Here is a 20,377-nt window from a genome sequence, read left to right as displayed (position 1 = left end):
ACTGGAAGACTAGTCAGGATCGAGGGAAAGATGAATGGAGCAAAGTACGGGGAGATCCTTGACGTAAACCTGCTCCAGAGCGCTCAGGACCTCAGACTGGGGCGAAGGTTTACCTTTCAACACCACAACGACCCTAAGCACACAGCCAAGACAACGAAGGCGTGGCTTCGGGACAAGTCTGTGAATGTCCTTGAGTGGCCCAGCCAGAGCCCAGACTTGAACCCCATTGAAGATCTCTGGAAAGACCTAAAAATAGCTGTGCAGCGATGCTCCCCATCTAACCTTACAGAGCTCGAGAGGATCTGCAGAGAAGAATGGGAGAAATACCCCAAATATAGGTGTGCCAAGCTGGTAGCTTCATACCCAAGAAGACTTGAGGCTGTAATCGCTGCCAAGGGTGCCTCAACCAGGTACTGAGTAAAGGGTGTGAATACTTATGTACATGCAATATTTCAGTTTTTTATTTTTAATAAATTTGCAAAAATTTCTACAAAACCTTTTTCACTTTGTCATTATGGGGTATTGTGTGTAGATTGATGCGAAAAAAAAAGGAATTTAATCCATTTTGGAATAAGGCTGTAACATAACAAAATGTGGGGAAAGTGAAGGGGTGTGAATACTCTCTGGATGCACTGTATATATATATATATGTATATATATATATAAAATCAGGGCATCTGTCCCGCAAGTTGGGTGTGAAGGATCCTGGAGTGAGTTGGATGACGTGGTGGAGAGGGTATCCAAGGAGGAGAGAGTGGTGATTGGAGCGGACTTCAATGTGCATGTTGGTGAAGGGAACAGAGGTGATGAGGAGGTGATGGGTAGGTATGGTGTCAAGGAGAGGAACGTGGAAGGACAGATGGTGGTGGATTTTGTGAAAAAGATGGGAATGGCGGTGATGAATACATATTTCTAGAAGAGGGAGGAACACAGGGTGACGTTACAAGAGTGGAGGAAAGTGCACACACGTGGACTATATCTCATGTAGAAGGCACGGTCTGAAAGGGATTGGAAACTGCAAGATGGTGACAGGGGAGAACGTAGCTAGGCAACATCAGATGGTGGTCTGTAGGATGACTGCAGGCCAAGAAGAGGAAGAGAGTGAAGGCAGAGCCGAAGATCAAATGGTGGAAGTTGAAGAAGGAAGACTGTTCTGTGCAGTTCAGGGAGGAGTTAAAACAGGAACTGGGTGGCAGTGAAGAGTTGCCGGATGGCTGCACTGCCGAGAGAGGAGGTGTGGTATTGTATGAGGAAGTCGGGAGTTGCAGAGAAGTATGTAGGAGTGGTGCAGGATATGTATGAGGGCAGTGTGATAGAGGTGAGGTGTGTGGTTGGAATGACAGATGGGTTCAAGGTGGAGGTGGGATTACATCAAGGATCGGCTCTGAGCCCTTTCTTGTTTGCAATGGTGATGGACAGGTTGACGGACAAGATCAGGCAGGAGTCTCCATGGATGATGATGTTCACGGATGACATTGTGATCTGTAGTGAGAGTAGGGTGCAGGTTGAGGAGAGCCTGGAGAGGTGGAGGTATGCACTGGAGAGAAGAGGAATGAAAGTCAGTAGGAGCAAGGCGGAATACCTATGCGTGAATGAGAGGAAGGACAGTGGAATGGTGAGGATGCAAGGAGTGGAGGTGACGAAGGCGTATGAGTTTAGATACTTGGGGTCAACTGTCCAAAGTAACGGGGAGTGCAGGAGAGAGGTGGAGAAGAGAGTGCAGGCAGGGTGGAGTGGGTGGAGAAGAGTGTCAGGAGTGATTTGTGACAGAAGGGTGCCAGCAAGAGTTAAAGGGAAGGTTTACAAGATGGTAGTGAGACCAGCTATGTTGTATGGTTTGGAGACAGTGGCACTGATGAAAAGACAGGAGGAGGAGCTGGAGGTGGCAGAGATGAAGATGATAAGATTTTCATTGGGAGTGATGAAGAAGGACAGGATTAGGAACGATTATATTAGAGGGACAGCTCAGGTTGGGCAGGTTGGAGACAAAGCAAGAGAGATAAGATTGAGATGGTTTGGACATGTGTGGAGGAGAGATGCTGGGTATATTGGGAGAAGGATGCTGAATATGGAGCTGACAGGGAAGAGGAGAAGAGGAAGAAAAAAGAGGTTTATGGATGTGGTGAGAGAGGACAGACGCAGCCGAAAGTCATTTATTATATATATATATATATATATATATATATATATATATACACTACCGTTCAAAAGTTTGGGATCACCCAAACAATTTCGTGTTTTCCATGAAAAGTCACACTTATTCACCACCATATGTTGTGAAATGAATAGAAAATAGAGTCAAGACATTGACAAGGTTAGAAATAATGATTTGTATTTGAAATAAGATTTTTTTACATCAAACTTTGCTTTCGTCAAAGAATCCTCCATTTGCAGCAATTACAGCATTGCAGACCTTTGGCATTCTAGCTGTTAATTTGTTGAGGTAATCTGGAGAAATTGCACCCCACGCTTCCAGAAGCAGCTCCCACAAGTTGGATTGGTTGGATGGGCACTTCTTTGAGCAGATTGAGTTTCTGGAGCATCACATTTGTGGGGTCAATTAAACGCTCAAAATGGCCAGAAAAAGAGAACTTTCATCTGAAACTCGACAGTCTATTCTTGTTCTTAGAAATGAAGGCTATTCCATGCGAGAAATTGCTAAGAAATTGAAGATTTCCTACACCGGTGTGTACTACTCCCTTCAGAGGACAGCACAAACAGGCTCTAACAGGTACTATTTAATGAAGATGCCAGTTGGGGACCTGTGAGGCGTCTGTTTCTCAAACTAGAGACTCTAATGTACTTATCTTCTTGCTCAGTTGTGCAACGCGGCCTCCCACTTCTTTTTCTACTCTGGTTAGAGCCTGTTTGTGCTGTCCTCTGAAGGGAGTAGTACACACCGGTGTAGGAAATCTTCAATTTCTTAGCAATTTCTCGCATGGAATAGCCTTCATTTCTAAGAACAAGAATAGACTGTCGAGTTTCAGATGAAAGTTCTCTTTTTCTGGCCATTTTGAGCGTTTAATTGACCCCACAAATGTGATGCTCCAGAAACTCAATCTGCTCAAAGAAGTGCCCATCCAACCAATCCAACTTGTGGGAGCTGCTTCTGGAAGCGTGGGGTGCAATTTCTCCAGATTACCTCAACAAATTAACAGCTAGAATGCCAAAGGTCTGCAATGCTGTAATTGCTGCAAATGGAGGATTCTTTGACGAAAGCAAAGTTTGATGTAAAAAAAATCTTATTTCAAATACAAATCATTATTTCTAACCTTGTCAATGTCTTGACTCTATTTTCTATTCATTTCACAACATATGGTGGTGAATAAGTGTGACTTTTCATGGAAAACACAAAATTGTTTGGGTGATCCCAAACTTTTGAACGGTAGTGTATATATATATATATATGTGTGTGTGTGTGTGTGTGTGTGTGTGTGTGTGTGTGTGTGTATGTATGTATGTATAGAGAGAGAGAGAGAGAGAGAGAGAGATAGAGAGAGAGAGAGAGAGAGAGAGTAGCGGATTCTATGGACATAATTCGCCATCATCGGTTCTGGTCGCTTTTAGAAAGTTTTCCGGGTTAACAGGGTGAGCTACGACGATGATTGGTTGTGTCGGGTTGTTGGTTTTGGGACAAAGAAATAAAAGACACACGTGTTCATGTAGTGAATGAGAAATTGTCCATCTCTTCTTTCCTGTAATTTCTTCACACACACACACACACACACACACACACACATATATATGTGTGTGTGTGTGTGTGTGTGCAGCTGATGAGTGTGCGATGCACCAAACAGGCCTGTACTGCAATGTATTGAAACTTTTTTCCCCTGTATCTGTATATATATGTGTGTGTGTGTGTGTGTGTGTGTGTGTGTGTGTGTGTGTGTGTGTATGTGTGTGTGTGTGTGTGTATATCACAAGCCAAAGATAAGATGACATAGGCACAGTAGCCTTGTATGCTGGCTGCAACATAAGCAAGTTGAGCACTTTTAACAGGACACACTGGCACTTCATTCTCACCGGAGACTCTCCTCGAACAGGGTCCTTCTCGTTTACCATGATCTCTCCTTTTCGGTTGGAGCGCTCCAGGTTGATGGTGTTCCACACATTCAACTTCAACTTCTCCCTACTCCTGAATAAAACACACGAACACTTGTATTGTTAAGACACACTTTTAGAGATGTCAAGAAGGAACGAACCCCAAGACACAGCATGTGGTAAGTCTCCACGACAGCTGCAGTTCTCCGCCACACACATGGACAAAGATGGTATTTGAGGGCTCAACAGCCCATATATTAACACAAAGACTAAAAACACCAAGGACTCAAATCTATTAAGCGGCAATTACTGGGGTCCGAGCAATTTTGGACAAGCACCACCTACTGGAAGATTCTGAGCCAATGTCGTAGCATAGCATCTGGAGTGCACATGATTTAGCATGACCTGAGGAGTCAAGAGGAGCCAAAAGTGGGCTTTAAGACCAAAGGTTTTTGAGCCAGATACCAAAATGTGAAGTGGGTTGTAACAGTATCACCATCAGTCAGATTCTGTCCCAATGTTGTAGGCTCGCATTTGGAATATACCTGCACGTGAACCGAATTTCCTGATGATCAGTCAAACAGAACGGTCTGTTCTGGATCGGCTGATGGCAGCTAGGTGTTTCTGTGGTCAAGCTGTCACTGGGATGCTCAACAAAGACACAGCACACCACATTTACAATCAGCGGGCCCACCGTTCAGCATTTAGCAACATTTTCTTGCTGGAGTGCCACCGACTGGATAGATCTCAGGAAATTTGGACGGCATGTTTGATAGCCCCTGGTGATACAGTGTCCCAAGTTTCCTGATGATCAGAAATCAAAGAAAAACCAGGAATAACGGGACAACCACAAGAGGGTTCGAGCAGCTTCACTGCATTTTGATATGGCTGTATACCTCATCAATAAATGTGAAGGAAGGAAAGCATTTCATAGGCATCCTTTCCTTTTTTAGCTTATATGACGTCATTCTTCTGTTTCACATTAACCATGTCACAGAGAATCACATTGTATACATTTCTTAGGGCGCTGTCATATGTGTGTTTATAGTTTGCATTTTATTTTATTTTATTCTTCCTCATTTCCATCTTTTTCAGATTTAAATGTATGTTACGAACAGTATCAACTGGAATTTCATTTTGTTTTCAAGAGTTTAGGAACAGTATTGTGCTGGCAGAATGCCAGAATGGGAAAGTTAGAATACTGTTTCTGCTCAAAACAAACTCACCCCCCCTGACCTTACAGACTCTGTTGAAAAGCCTGCCAGCTTCCCTTTAGTAGAATCCTCCTCATTAGTCAGGTTGTACATACATACAAATGACATTTACTCTCACTTTACTCATTTACTTTCTTTTGATTTTTCCCCCTTTCTCTCCTCAGTTTTACTTGGCCAATTACCCCACTCTTCCGAGCCGTCCCAGTCTCTGCTCCACCCCCTCTGCCAACCCGGGGAGGGCTGCAGACTACCACATACGTACCTCCTCCCATACATGTGGAGTCGCCAGCCGCTTCTTTTCACCTGACGGTGAGGAGTTTCACCAGGGGGACGTAGCACGTGGGAGGATCACGCCATTCCCCCCAGCTCCCCCTCCCCCCCGAACAAGCACCCCGACCGACAAGAGGAGGCGCTAGTGCAGCAACCAGGACACATACCCACATCCGGCTTCCCACCCGCATACACAGCCAATTGTGTCTATAGGGACGCTCAACCAAGCCGGAGGCAACACGGGGATTCGAACCAGTGATCCCCGTGTTGGTAGGCAACGGAATAGACCGCTACGCTACCTGGACATCCCTACTCATTTACTTTGAATGTCAAAGTCACACACTTTACTTGCCCTGCCTCTACTTGCTACTTGATAAGCTAACATCACAGTAAACCTGTCAGATTAGGGTATGCTAACCTGATGACAGCAGGTCCCTTGCCCAGGTCGTAACGGAACTCCAGGATGCCGTTGTTAAGCAACAGAGAGATGAAGTCTCCTTTGCCATCTGTCTTCTGACCATTGTAGAAGATCAAACCGTTGGAGTCATTGGCCATGAGAACGACCGTTATGCTAACCTTTTGACTGCAAACACAGTATAAGCAAAGCTGGTAAAAGCAGTGATATGTACCAGTGACTGCTACAGGTAACTGAGACTTACCGAGTGTGTTTACTGTAAGGAATATTTTAGTGTTATTAAAAAGCATTAAATCAGAGGGAAAGCCTTTCTTAACAGACGTGGAGAAGACTTAATATACTGTATATAACCAGACTTCCATCCATTACCCAAACCGCCCGTCCTGCTCTCAGGCTTGCTGGAGCCTATCCCAGCAGTCATTGGGCAGCAGGCGGGGAGACACCCTGGACAGGCCACCAGGCCATCACAGGCCCCCCCCCCCCACCACACACACACACACACACACACACACACACTTCATACCTAGGGGCAGTTTAGTATGGCCGAGTCACCTGACCTACATGTCTTTGGACTGTGGGAGGAAACCGGAGCCCCCAGAGGAAACCAACACAGACACGGGGAGAACATGCAAACTCCACACAGAGGACGACCCGGGACGACCCCAAGGTTGGACTACCCCGGGGCTCGAACCCAGGACCTTCTTGCTGACCTTGCTGTGAGGCGACTGTGCTAACCACTGTGCCACCGTGCCGCATAACCAGACTTTAATTCCATATGTTCTGTATCTCCCTTGTTTCCTCTGTAGTCCATGTTGTAGCAGGGCTGCTCAGCCCAGGGCATGGACAAAGGAGAGCTTGTGAAAACAATACATTTAGTGCTGAACATACAGAGATTTACAACACGAGATTTAATACATTCCCCATGTGAATGTCATGCACACACATAGAAAAGAAGTGGAACTTACTGCAGATCGTGCCCGTAGAGATGCAGCCCCTTCAGCTCCAGGTAAGAATCCCCACTGAACGACGGCATGTAAGCCCCCCTCCTCTCAGCCACTGGAAAACAAAGATACCACATTCCTAATCAAACCCCTTTCTTCTTAACACAACTGAACTTTAGCAATGGCAGATGCACCTGTCAGAGTCCTGGTATTTGGAAAGAGTCACTTTGTGTCGTCAAAGCTTCGGGATAAACTACCAGAAAGACGTGTGATATAAAAATTAAATACCTTTATGTTAAACTGGGTACACAGCCTACACAGGCTGTCTAACAAAGAACCAGTGAAGCACGTGTGACTCAACACCACAGCTGGAATCTATTAGAATTATGTAGACATTGTGTTTTGTCAAGCCCTTTTACACGTTCATGTACTGCAACAGGTCTACTGGATGTTGTGTTTCTGCTTGTCTGAAGTGATCAGGACAGTCGTCGTGCCAACGCTGACAGGATGACATCACAACATGGGGATTTGAAAACTATTTATAAATAGGGCATTGTTAGCTGTGGCTGTGTTCATGTTGTCATCGTTTCCAACACTGCATTCACGCATTAGGGTGTACGTACTGCTAGGTGCATACACACAGTCACACACACCAGCATAAGCAGGTGTGTGTATGACGGTGTGTACCAATGTATGTATTGTGTGAAGCTGCGTACCAACAGAGGAGCAGAACAAATGAAGTTGTAGACAAAACAAATAAGTATACGACTCTAACCTCTTAATAATGAAGCAATAGGATTTAGGAATGCTACAAGTTTCCTCCTGCTTCCCTTCTTGTCTCTTTCCTAACATGGGGCCTATAGTTTAAACTCTGAACATGAAATAATGAGAAGAATAAAACTGAAAGTCCTGCAGTAGCTGGGACTGTAAAAAGTGGCTAAGCTCAGGAGATCTTCCTTCTTTCACTAAACTCTACCTGGTCACAGAAGCACCGAGGGAAGTCAGCCATTAAATACTGTTAGAATATCCTCGAGGAAAATGTCCTGGGTGAATATCAGCAAGTTTTAACAAGCAAACCCAGTAGAAGTGAGTGGGAGACAGCTCACCAGGAAACACCAACACAAATTTAATGTCACAGATGGTACACCTCCCGGCTTTTGAGTAGAATGCTCTCAGCCACTTGTCTTTTTAGCAGTTTCAAGTTCAGTCTTTAGAGGGTATGTATATACCTTGTAGTCCTGGTAGTCTGGTGTCTGGGCCGGCACTCTGGCTGACTGACAGTCCCATTAACAATGATGTGCATGATAATTTAATCAAAATAACCACATAACAAATTCATAACAACATATCAAAATCTCACCCAGAGGGTGTGCTCCAATTATCGGATCATCACATTGCTCAGCCTCCCTGGGAAAGTCTACTCTAGGGTGCTGGAAAGGAGGTTCCGACCGATTGCCAAACCCTGGATCCAGGAGGAACAATGCAGATTCTGTTCTGGCCGTGGAACAACGGACCAACGCTTTACCGCTGCGGAAGTGCTGCGAGAGGCATGGGAGTGTGACCAGCCAGTCTACATGTGTTTTGTGGACTTGGTGGGGACTTATGACCATGTACCCTGGGACACTCTGTGGGGGTACTGCGAGAGTATGCAGTACCGGGGCAGTTGCTACAAGCCATCCAGTCCTTGTATAACCAAAGTGAGAGCTGTTTCCGCAGTCTTGGCACAAAAACAAACATGTTTTCGGTGGGTGTTGGACTCCGCCAAGGTTGTCCCTTGTCTCCGATTCTGTTTGAGATATTCATGGACAGGATCTCAAGGTGCAGCCAAGGTGAGGAGTGTGTCCATTTTGGGAACCTCATAATTGCATCTCTGCTCTTCGCATATGATGTGGTTTTGTTGGCTCCATCAGAACGTGACCTCCAGCACGCACTGGGGCAGTTTGCAGCTGAGTGTGAAATGGCCGGGATGAGAGTCAGCACCTCCAGGTCTGAGGCCATGGTTCTCTACAGGAAAATGGTGGATTGCTTCATCCGGGTTGGGGATGAATTGTTGCCTCAAGTGAAGAAGTTCAAGTATCTCGGGGTTTTGTTCACGAGTGAGGGTAGGATGGAGCGAGAGATTGACAGACGGATTGGTGCAGCATCAGCAGTAATGCGGATGTTGTACTGGATCACTTTGGTGAAGAGGGAGCTGAGCCAGAAGGCAAAGCTCTCAATTTACCAGTCAATGTTCGTTCCAACCTTCACCTATGGTCATGAGCTTTGAGTAGTGACCGAAAGGGTGTGATCACGGATACAAGCGGCTGAAATGAATTTCCTCTGTAGGGTGTCTGGGCTCACAGCCTTAGAGATAGGGTGAGGAGCTCAGACATCCGGAGGGAGCTCGGAGTAGAGCTGCTGCTCCTTCACGTCGAAAGGAGCCAGTTGAGGTGGTTTGATGCCTCCTGGATGCCTTCTAGGCACATCCAACTGGGAGGAGACCATGGGGTAGACCCAGAACTCGCTGGAGGAACTACATGTCGAAGCTGGCCTGGGAACGCCTTGGGATCCCCCAGGAGGAGCCGGAGGGCGTTGCTGTGGAGAGGGACGTCTGGAGTGCCCTACTTAGCTTGCTGCCACCACAACCTTACCCCAGAAAAGCAGCTGAAGATGAGATGAGATGAGGTATTTAATATGACTGACTGTTTAATTTGATTGACTGTATTTAATATGACTCTGTTTAATATGACTGACTGTATTTAATATGACTGACTATTTAATATGACTGACTGTATTTAATATGACTGACTATTTAATATGACTGACAGTATTTAATATGACTGACTGTTTAATATGATTGACTGTATTTAATATGACGACTCTGTTTTTTTATTTATTTCTGATTTTTCCCTTTTTTCTCCCAATTTAGTGGCCATTCGCTCCCTATTTTAATTAAAACACCCACCCTCGTACTGCATGCGTTCGCCAACTGCATCTCCCCAGCCGGCAGTCTCGAAGGAGTCGCCTCGCCACTTTCGTGACCAGGCGACTCCAGGCCAAACCACTGCTTTTTCCGACACACACAGAGACGTATTCACATGACGAACACAAGCCGACTCCGCCCCCCTCCCGAAGATAGCGATGCCAATTATTGCTGCTTCATCGAGTCCGGCCATAGTCGGATCTGACGAGACCGGGCCGCGAACCCCGGTCCCCAGTGGGCAACTGCATCGACACAAAGCCGATGCTTAGACCGCTACACCACCGCGGACTTGACGACTCTGACTGTATTTAATATGACTGACTATTTAATATGACGACTCTGTTTAATATGACTGACTGTATCTAATATGACTGACTATTTAATATGACTGACTGTTTAATATGACTGACTGTATTTAATATGACTGACTGTTTAATATGACTGACTCTGTTTACTATGACTGACTGTTTAATATGACTGACTGTATTTAATATGACGACTCTGTTTAATATGACTGACTGTATTTAATATGACGACTGTTTAATATGACTGACTGTATTTAATATGACTGACTATTTAATATGACTGACTGTATTTAATATGACGACTCTGTTTAATATGACTGACTGTATCTAATATGACTGACTATTTAATATGACTGACTGTTTAATATGACTGACTGTATTTAATATGACTGACTGTTTAATATGACTGACTCTGTTTACTATGACTGACTGTTTAATATGACTGACTGTATTTAATATGACGACTCTGTTTAATATGACTGACTGTATTTAATATGACTGACTATTTAATATGACTGACTGTATTTAATATGACGACTCTGTTTAATATGTCTGACTGTATTTAATATGACTGACTGTTTAATATGACTGACTGTATTTAATATGTCTGACTGTTTAATATGACTGACTGTTTAATATGACTGACTGTATTTAATATGACGACTGTTTAATATGACTGACTGTATTTAATATGACGAATCTGTTTAATGACTGACTGTATCTAATATGACTGACAATTTAATAAGACTGACTGTTTAATATGACTGACTGTATTTAATATGACTGACTGTTTAATATGACTGACTGTATTTAATATGACGACTCTGTTTAATATGACTGACTGTATCTAATATGACTGACTATTTAATATGACTGACTGTATTTAATATGACTGACTCTGTTTAATATGACTGATTATTTAATATGACTGACTGTTTTATATGACTGACTGTATTTAATATGACTGACTGTTTAATATGACTGACTGTATTTAATATGACTGACTATTTAATATGACTGACTGTATTTAATATGACTGACTGTTTAATATGAATGACTGTATTTAATATGGCTGACTGTTTAATATGACTGACTGTATTTAATATGACTGACTGTTTAATATGACTGACTGTATTTAATATGACTGACTCTGTTTAATATGACTGACTGTTTAATATGACGACTCTGTTTAATATGACTGACTGTATTTAATATGACAACTCTGTTTAATATGACTGACTATATCTAATATGACTATTTAATATGACTGACTGTTTAATATGACTGACTGTATTTAATATGACTGACTCTGTTTTATATGACTGACTGTATTTAATATGACGACTCTGTTTAATATGACTGACTGTATTTAATATGACGACTCTGTTTAATATGACTGACTGTATCTAATATGACTGACTATGTAATATGACTGACTGTTTAATATGACTTACTGTATTTAATATGACTGACTGTTTAATACTACTGACTGTATTTAATATGACTGACTCTGTTTAATATGACTGACTGTATTTAATATGACTGATTGTATTTAATATGACTGACTGTTTAATATGACTGACTGTATTTAATATGACGACTGTTTAATATGACTGACTGTATTTAATATGACTGACTATTTAATATGACTGACTGTATTTAATATGACTCACTGTTTAATATGACTGACTGTATTTAATATGACTGACTCTGTTTAATATGACTGACTGTATTTAATATGACGACTCTGTTTAATATGACTGACTGTATCTAATATGACTGACTATTTAATATGACTGACTGTATTTAATATGACTGACTCTGTTTAATATGACTGACTGTTTAATATGACTGACTGTATTTAATATGACTGACTCTGTTTAATATGACTGACTGTTTAATATGACTAACTGTTTAATATGACTGACTGTATTTAATATGACTGACAGTATTTCACTAGGGGGGAGGATCACGCTATTCCCCCCAGTTCCCCCTCCCCCCTGAACAGGCACACTGACTGACCAGAGGAGGCGCTAGTGCAGCGACCAGGACACACACCCACATCCGGCTTCCCACCCACGGACATGGCCAATTGTGTCTATAGGAACGCCCAACCAAGCTGGAGGTAACACGGGGATTCGAACTGGCGAGCCCCGTGCTGGTAGGCAACGGAATAGACCACTACGCCACGTGGACACCCTGTTGTTTAATGTCTTCATGTTATTTTTTGTGTGGCATAATGTGTGGGGCTAATTGTGGGTTTTGAGTGTTTCACTTGTACAGATGTTGTTTCTGTTTGTATCTAGGTTTTTATGTTGACGACTATTGGAAGAATAGCCCAGCTGGCTAAAAGACATCCTAATAAAAAATCAAATCAAACAAAACCATGAATAGAGGTAGACTGAAGAAGAAAAGAGGAAGGTTTTAGAATGTAACAAACCCAAAAGTTCAACTGATTAACTTCAAAGGCAGCATAACTGTACTCTGGCCTTCCTTCCAGACATGACCCTGCAAGTCTACACGAACACTTGTGGGTGGGCAGTCAAGGAGCGAAGTATAGCTATGGCTTTACTAGTACTTCCTTGGTATGTAATCAGCATAGTCAGACGGATGCGGTAAATGGCCTGACTGGGCCAATCACCTGTGCTGCAGTTCTGGAGCTTCCCCTCAGCCCCCTGAGGCTATGGGGGCCCGTCTCCCTCTGTATGTGATCACATCTTCTTCAATGGATGGAAATATTATGGGACAGAAAGAAAAAAGGCAAGAGGTAAACTTGGGGAGGAGTTTACCTGTGCTGACTCTGGAACTAAGCACCATTGTTTGCTGGTAAATGACAGAGATGTGAGGTATTGTCTTGCTTTGATTTGGAATGCCCTTAAAGTAAAATTGAGGTACTAATATATGCCCATGATCTCACCCTTTCGGTCACTACCCAAAGCTCATTTCCATAGGTGAGGGTTGGAACGAAGAGAGCTTTGCCTTCTGGCTCAGCTTCCTCCTCACCACAATGGTCCAGTACAACATCTGCATTACTGCTGATGCTCTACCGATTCACCTGTCAATCTCCCGCTCCATCCTATCCTCACTCATGAACAAGACCCCGAGATACTTGAACTCCTTCACTTGAGGCAACAACTCATCCCCAACCCGGAGGGAGCAATTTTCTGGTAGAGAAGCATGGCCTCAGACTTGGAGGTGCTGACTCTCACCCCGGCCATTTCACACCCAGCTGCAAACTGCCCCAGTGCGTGCTGGAGGTCACGTTCTGATGGAGCCAACAAAACCACATCATATGCGAAGAGCAGAGATGCAATTATGAGGTTCCCAAAACGGACACACTCCTCACCTTGGCTGCACCTTGAGATCCTGTCCATGAATATCACAAACAGAACCGGAGACAAGGGACAACCTTGGCGGAGTCCCACACCCACCGAAAACATGTTTGACTTTGTGCCAAGACTGCAGACACAGCTCTCACTTTGGTTATACAAGGACTGGATGGCTTGTAGCATCTGCCCCGGTACCCCATACTCCCGCAGTACCCCCCACAGAGTGCCCCAGGGTACACGGTTGTAAGCCTTCTCCAAGTCCACAAAACACATGTAGACTGGCTGGTCAAACTCCCATGCCTCCGTCAGCACTTCCGCAAGGGTAAAGAGTTGGTCTGTTGTTCCACGGCCAGGACAGGATCCACATTGTTCCTCCTGGATACGAGGTTCGACAGTCGGTCGGAGCCTCCTTTCCAGCACCCTAGAGTAGACTTTCCAAGGGAGGCTGAGCAGTGTGATGCCCGATAATTGGAGCACATTACATTTATATAGCGCTTTTCTAGACACCCAAAGCACTTCACATTGAAGGGGGTAACTCACGTCAACCACCACCAATGTGTAGCACCTACCTGGGGGATGCATGGCAGCCATTTTGCACCAGAATGCTCACCACACATCAGCTTGAGGTGGAGAGGGAGGAATCATTGAACCAATTACATGGGGGGATGATTAGGTGGCCAGATGGAGAGAGCTAGATTGGGAATTTTGCCAGGACACCGGGGAACCCCCTACTCTTCGCGATAAGTGCAATCAGCACTTATCGCAACAAGATCTTTAATGACCATGGTGAGTCAGGACCTCGGTTTAACGTCTCATCTGAAGGACGGCATCTCCTACAGCACAGGGTCCCCGTCACTGCACTGGGACATTGCGATTTGATATTTGTTGTTTTTATTTGGACCAGAGGGAAGACTGCCCCCCTATTGGCCCACCAACACCACTTCCAGCAGCAACTCAGTTTTCCCAGGAGGTCTCCCATCCACGTACTGGTCTCCCATCCAAGTACTAGCCAAGCCCATACCTGCTTAGGTTCCGTCATTTGGCACAGCCAGGGTACATGTTGGTAGGGCTGCCAACAAGGTTCAACAAGACGATTTATAAACAAGCTTCCAAAAATAAATATTTCATAGTTAAGACTCCTTGACAGTTACTGTATTTATTCAAAAATGTACCCCCCCCCAAAAAAAAGATTATATAATCTCTTTACACACATAAAAAAATTATATCAATCTACATTTTGATCAAATTACCTTTTTCACAGTGGTTTCCTTCACGCCCCATGGGGCATTCACACTTGTAACCTCCCTCAGGCAGCACCTGGCACTGGGAGGAAGGATGGCACCTGCTGGGCTTGCATGGGTCATGGATGTCAGCACAAGTTGGGCCTGAATACATCAGATATTCATTCATCAGAGACACAAGAAAACTCTCTCCTCTGAAAGTAACAGGAAGTAGCGATGAGAGGGATTTGAAAGGGTGAGGATTTCCTCTGTAATGGAGGTCATTTTCTAATAGGATTTGGAAATACTACACGTTTAGATTAAGCAGTGGAGAACCAACCACCTCATGGGACTGTGCTTCTCGGACAGTGCTGACTGTGGTAGAAGCTCTTTAGCAGCTGGTGGATAATTATCTTGCCCTGTGCAACAGCCCATCAGAATTCACTTGTAATTACATTAGCAGCAAGAGTTTATGGCAAAGAGAGCACTGAAACCCTTCCTACTGGGCTTTGAAGGCTCTCCCTTTTTCACACTCTGTTTTGTAGCTTTCCGTCATCTGTACTCACCTTCTCCCTACAACAGTCTCTCTTTTCTCTCTTCCATCTCTCTCACTTAAGCCCTCTGTCCTCCCTACATCCCCCCACTCTCTTGATGTTGTCTTAGCCCAACGATATCTTTCTCCACCCAGTTCCTCTCACTAGCTCATCTTTACCTGTCTATTCTGTACAATGACCGACACAATGGCTGGTGTCTGTACTGAAAGGCAATGGTCAAATCAACATTATTATTGCTGTTTCTGTCTCAATAGTTCATTGTGTCAGAAATAACCCATCAAGTTCATCATTTATGATTTTTACACAAATTGTCAGCACTGCTTCAATCACAATCTTTCCCCTAAAACAGAAGAAATTCACTGCTCATAAGATATAAATCATGATAAGGACACTCAATGATTATTTAGAAAACAAAATATTGAAATAAACTGTAATGTTTGTTAATACCTCTGTGGAAAGGCTCTTATTTTGTGCTTCCGTCTCCCTGGGGAATCAGTGCTAGAGCCCACCCATGGAGCTGGTAGCAACTTGACTATGTGTTCCCTTCAGCTGGACGACTAGCAGCTGACAGGGGCTTGAAAACATACAGGAGCTTATTACTCAACTGTATAAAGTCAACTCTGCAAAATGTTCCTCTCTGTGGTTCCTGGCGTGGGGCATTGTACAGTAGGCTGCAGCAACAGGGAGGGCCATATTTGGCTACGTCCTGATGGTACCCTACTCTTCACCTATTAGTCGCCATCAAGTTAATTGGTGAGGGAGGGAGTGAGATAGTGAGTTGCTGAGCATTTGGTGTACACATTACATGTTTTCTGTGCTGTACCGACATTTAATCTTCATGTCCTAGATGATTCTGCTGTTCAGAAATATATTTCACCCATTCAAGGGCCAGATGAGGTTTACAGTCATGGCCATATGAGTCTTAAGAATAATAAGTACAGGTGAAACATAACCACATGTAGTGCACCCTTCAGCAATAATTAATCATGCGTTTGGCCTGGCCAATAGACAGCAAATCTCCTGCCAGTGGTTACTCACCCCAGAAGCCATCAGTGCACTTGCAGTGGAACATCTCTGCCTCTTTGACCTGGCATGCTGCTCCATTCTTGCATGGATTGGGTTGGCATGGGTTGTTGCCACACTCGCCTACACCGCTGCCATAAAGAACGTCACCCTCATTCTCTTGCAGATTGTACAGGCGGTTGTTGACATCCAAGAGGCGGATGCAGCCCACCAGGCCCGTGGCCACCGCTGTCCTCTCTCGGACACTGGAGAAAAAGACAGCGGCATCACATCTTTTTTTCATGGTAAACAGTCTGCAAAATGACCACTGGGTCTCCTAACAAAAATCTCATCCCTCCGATAAAGACACTCCTCTGACAGGTTGGGGATAGGGTGACTTACTTTTTGTCACTCTAAGGGCCCTGACACACCAGGCCGACAGTTGGCTAATGGCAGGCTGTCGGTGAGCATCTGTGACCCTAGTTTTTGTGGTGTGTCCTGCAACGTCGGCACTAGTCGGACCCTTGTTGGCAGCTTTTTAGCCGATGCAGCATGTTGAATCGGCAGAGCCCGTCGATGAGAGAGATCACTGATTGGCTGTTCAGCTTAGCGAATCAGTGCAAAGCTAGTGAATCAGGGCTATCGGCTGTAGTCTTTGTGGTGTGTTCAAGTGCTACTTTTTGGCCCAGGCGACGCAACACTCGGCCTTCGTCGCCACTAGTTCGGTGTGGTTTGGTGTGTCTGGGTCCTAAAGCCATAATGTTATAGTTGCAGTAGGCTGCTATTCTCACCCAGAAACCCAATTTTAAATATTTTAAAATGATACATTAGGCTGGGGGTAGCTAAAATCAGAATTGTATTCAATTACTTGTGTTCGCGATTGACAAATGTGCACTATCGAGTTAACAGAAATGGAAAAACACAAGAGGGAATAACAAAACAAAAGTACATGCTTTGCAGCATGTAAATACAAATGTTTAAGGTGACTGTAAGGACATAATAAGTCTGTATTTGACCCCCATGGCCTTTTCCCTGCTCCTCATTGTTCTGGTTTTATATTAGATATGGAGTCTTACTCGTGCAACATGTCATCAGGGACTCCTCCAACAAACAAGTCAGTGTCCAGGTTGAGGCCATCTGTCCCACGTGGACTCTCTCCCTCCACATGTGTCTCGTTGTCTACGCTCAGCATAGCATTGCGCCGATTGCGGGTCACCACCAACTGGTGCCAGTGGCCTTGCTTGACTGCTACCGTGCTGACCACTGTGCCTGTGCCGGATCCAGTGTTAAATCTGAGGGAGATTGAAGGGATAAGAAATAAGTAATATATTTATTAAGCTTGGATGGGATAGCCAGGAGGGAAGGACTAGAAAACATACCTGCATTTATGGGAAACAGAAAACAGTACACCTGGAATTCCAGTCTATGTATTAAGTCTATGTACTGAGTCTATGTATTAAGTCTATGTACTAAGGACTTCCGGTAAGATGGCGACTTGAATATAGCAGCACAACTTTCTGCCTCTCGCAAGTTGGCTAAAATAAATCCTCTAAAACACTAAACTCGACGCAAAAAAAGAAGAAATGAGAAGAGGAGGTAATTCGAATAAAGGTAGCCGTACAATCCAAAAGGGTAACGCACCAGATACACAGGTAGCGAAGAAACAGTCGGAGCAAGGTAATAGCAAACACGAGGTTGAAGAAGCTACAAAGGCGGCGGCCACAGCTGAGACATTGCGTGCCGGATTAGCAGCTATCGCTAAAGAGATAAAAGAATTCAAACAAGAGCTACGAGGTGACTTTGCCAGACTCAAAGATGAGGTGAAAAGGGAAGTGAAGGAAGAGATTGCTTGCTTCCGAGAAGAAATGACACAGAAGTTTGCAGAGAGCAACGACGAAATACAGGCGCAGAAAGCGCACATGAGTGAAGCCCAGAAGCGCATAGCCGAGCTAGAGGAATGGCAGGCAGACTCGACAGAACTGCTGACGGACATGTCGATCCAAACGCGCCAGATGCAAGAAAAAATAATGGACCTGGAAGGGAGGTCCAGGAGGAACAATATTCGAATCTTTGGTGTGCCAGAGGAGACGGAGGGAGGCTCCATTACCCAGTACGTGGAACAACTCTTGAATACTCAACTTGACTTAGAAGAAGGGACCAATCTCCAGATACAAAGAGCTCACAGAGCCCTCACTCAAAAACCCCCTCCGACAGCTCCCCCCAGGTCAATAGTGGTGAACTTTCAACAGTTTGATATAAAAGAAATGATTCTCAAGAAAGCATGGAAAAAGAATAAGATAGAGATAGGGGACAAACGTATTTACTTTGATCACGATTACGCAGCTGAAGTGGTCCAGAAAAGAAAATCATATTTGGGCATTAAGAAAGTGCTCAAGGGTAAAGGAATTCGTTTCCAGACACCCCTCGCCAAAATAAGGATCCACTGGAACAACGGAACGAAGACATACGACAATGCCAGGGAAGCTGCGATGGACATGAAGACGAGAGGCTGCGACATCGAGATACCAGACGATGACACGGCAACCACGGCCACAGAGCAGGTGGAGGCGACTGGGACGCGAGCAGGGTGGCAACGAGTCCAAGGCGCGAAAGGAAGACATGAAGCTGCACAACGAGCGAAAGAGAAGCTCCAGGCCTATCGGAGAAAGTAGGATTGGTATCGTTCTGACTGAGTTGAGCTCCATTACAAAAGGCTTTTTCATCACATGCCACGGAGAGAGGTAGGCTATATGGTTGCCAAACGTTGGACATGCCTAGACAAGGCTGTAGGCCTATCCCATGTGATGGGCAAAATGTCAAGTCTAGAGTGGGGCCCTTTCTGAAAAGGATTTCCCCTTCACCTACAAACGGGGACTCGGGGTGGTTAGGCCCCTTTAGTTGGAAGTTATTTTTGTTGTTGATTAATGTGTTTTATATTTGTAGTTTTTTTGTCTGGAGCTCTGTGGGAATATATGGAAAAAGAGTATCAAGATGTCTAGATGGTTCACACTACTAAAATAATGTCGCTGAATGTTAATGGTCTAAATATGTTAAAGAAGAGGGAAAAGGTTATGATTAAGCTAAAAAAGGAGGATGTACAAATCATATTCCTCCAAGAGACCCATTTAACACAGATAGACCATGGGAAACTTAAGAAATAAGGGTACAAACATTCATATTATAGCTCCTACAAGGAAGGGCGCAGGAGATGTGTTGCAATTTTAATATCAAACAAAACCCAATTCGATTATGATAGGGAGATTGGAGACAAGGAGGGGAGATATATTATAGTGAAGGGGAGGTTAGAGAACAAACCAGTGACATTGGTAAATATATACGCCCCTCCTGAAAGTGATAAAAGATTTTTTAAATCTTTGTTTGATGAGATAGCAAACGAGTCAGAGGGGGTCTTAATTTGTGGGGGAGATTTGAATGTCGTTTTGAATCACAAAATGGATACAACCAGTATCAAAAGGACTAAAACACAGGTCACTCGATTTGTAAATATATCACTGGAAGAGATGGGGATGGATGATGTGTGGAGACAATGACACCCTCAGGAAAAAGACTATACACATTACTCAGCTGTACATAAAGTTCATTCAAGGATAGACTATTTCCTTATGAGCAAAGACGATATTTACAGAGTAAAGGAGTGTGGGATTGGAGGGGCTGATATCTCAGATCACAATCCAGTATATTTAGAAATTAATTTGAATTGTAGAAAGCGAAATACGGTTTGGAGGTTTAATGTGGGTCTACTGAATAGTGAGCAGAGTAAGATTATGTTAAAGGCGGATATTCGGACATATCTAGAAGAAAACAGCAATGGGGAAGTAGACCCAACAATATTTTGGGATGCCATGAAGGCGGTCATCAGGGGAAAGTTAATAGCGCATTCAGCATTGATCAAAAAGGCAAGATCAATTATATCCAGAAAGAATACGGACAGGTTAAGAGAAATGGAGAGGGAATACCAGACTGCGGGAAACCCCGTGGTGTTGGAGCAAATCAAATCGGCTAAGTCAGACATTAATAAAGAACTGTTAGATGAAGTTGAGAAAAAAGCTTGTTTCTCAAACAAAGATATTATGAAACAGGTCCGCGCGCAACTAAACTGTTGG

At 44.1% G+C, this 20,377-nt stretch overlaps 1 protein-coding gene across 1 annotated transcript in view; it reads right to left on the bottom strand.

The window, feature by feature from the left end:
• Nucleotides 1-20,377, bottom strand: part of agrn (agrin) — a 556,768-nt gene that overhangs the window by 123,382 nt on the left and 413,009 nt on the right. Inside the window, exons 22-27 of the mRNA XM_056300025.1 lie at nt 17,330-17,545; nt 16,290-16,519; nt 14,728-14,862; nt 6,906-6,996; nt 5,944-6,108; nt 4,024-4,135 (exon numbers count right to left, since the gene is read on the bottom strand). Coding sequence (XP_056156000.1) covers nt 4,024-4,135; nt 5,944-6,108; nt 6,906-6,996; nt 14,728-14,862; nt 16,290-16,519; nt 17,330-17,545 — 949 coding nt within the window. The remainder of the gene's footprint in view (nt 1-4,023; nt 4,136-5,943; nt 6,109-6,905; nt 6,997-14,727; nt 14,863-16,289; nt 16,520-17,329; nt 17,546-20,377) is intronic.

Source organism: Lampris incognitus, chromosome 2, assembly GCF_029633865.1.
Source record: "Lampris incognitus isolate fLamInc1 chromosome 2, fLamInc1.hap2, whole genome shotgun sequence".
Classification (NCBI taxonomy): Eukaryota; Metazoa; Chordata; class Actinopteri; order Lampriformes; family Lampridae; genus Lampris; species Lampris incognitus.
Note: the sequence above shows the minus strand (reverse complement) of the source record. Positions and strands in the feature narration are given on the sequence as shown.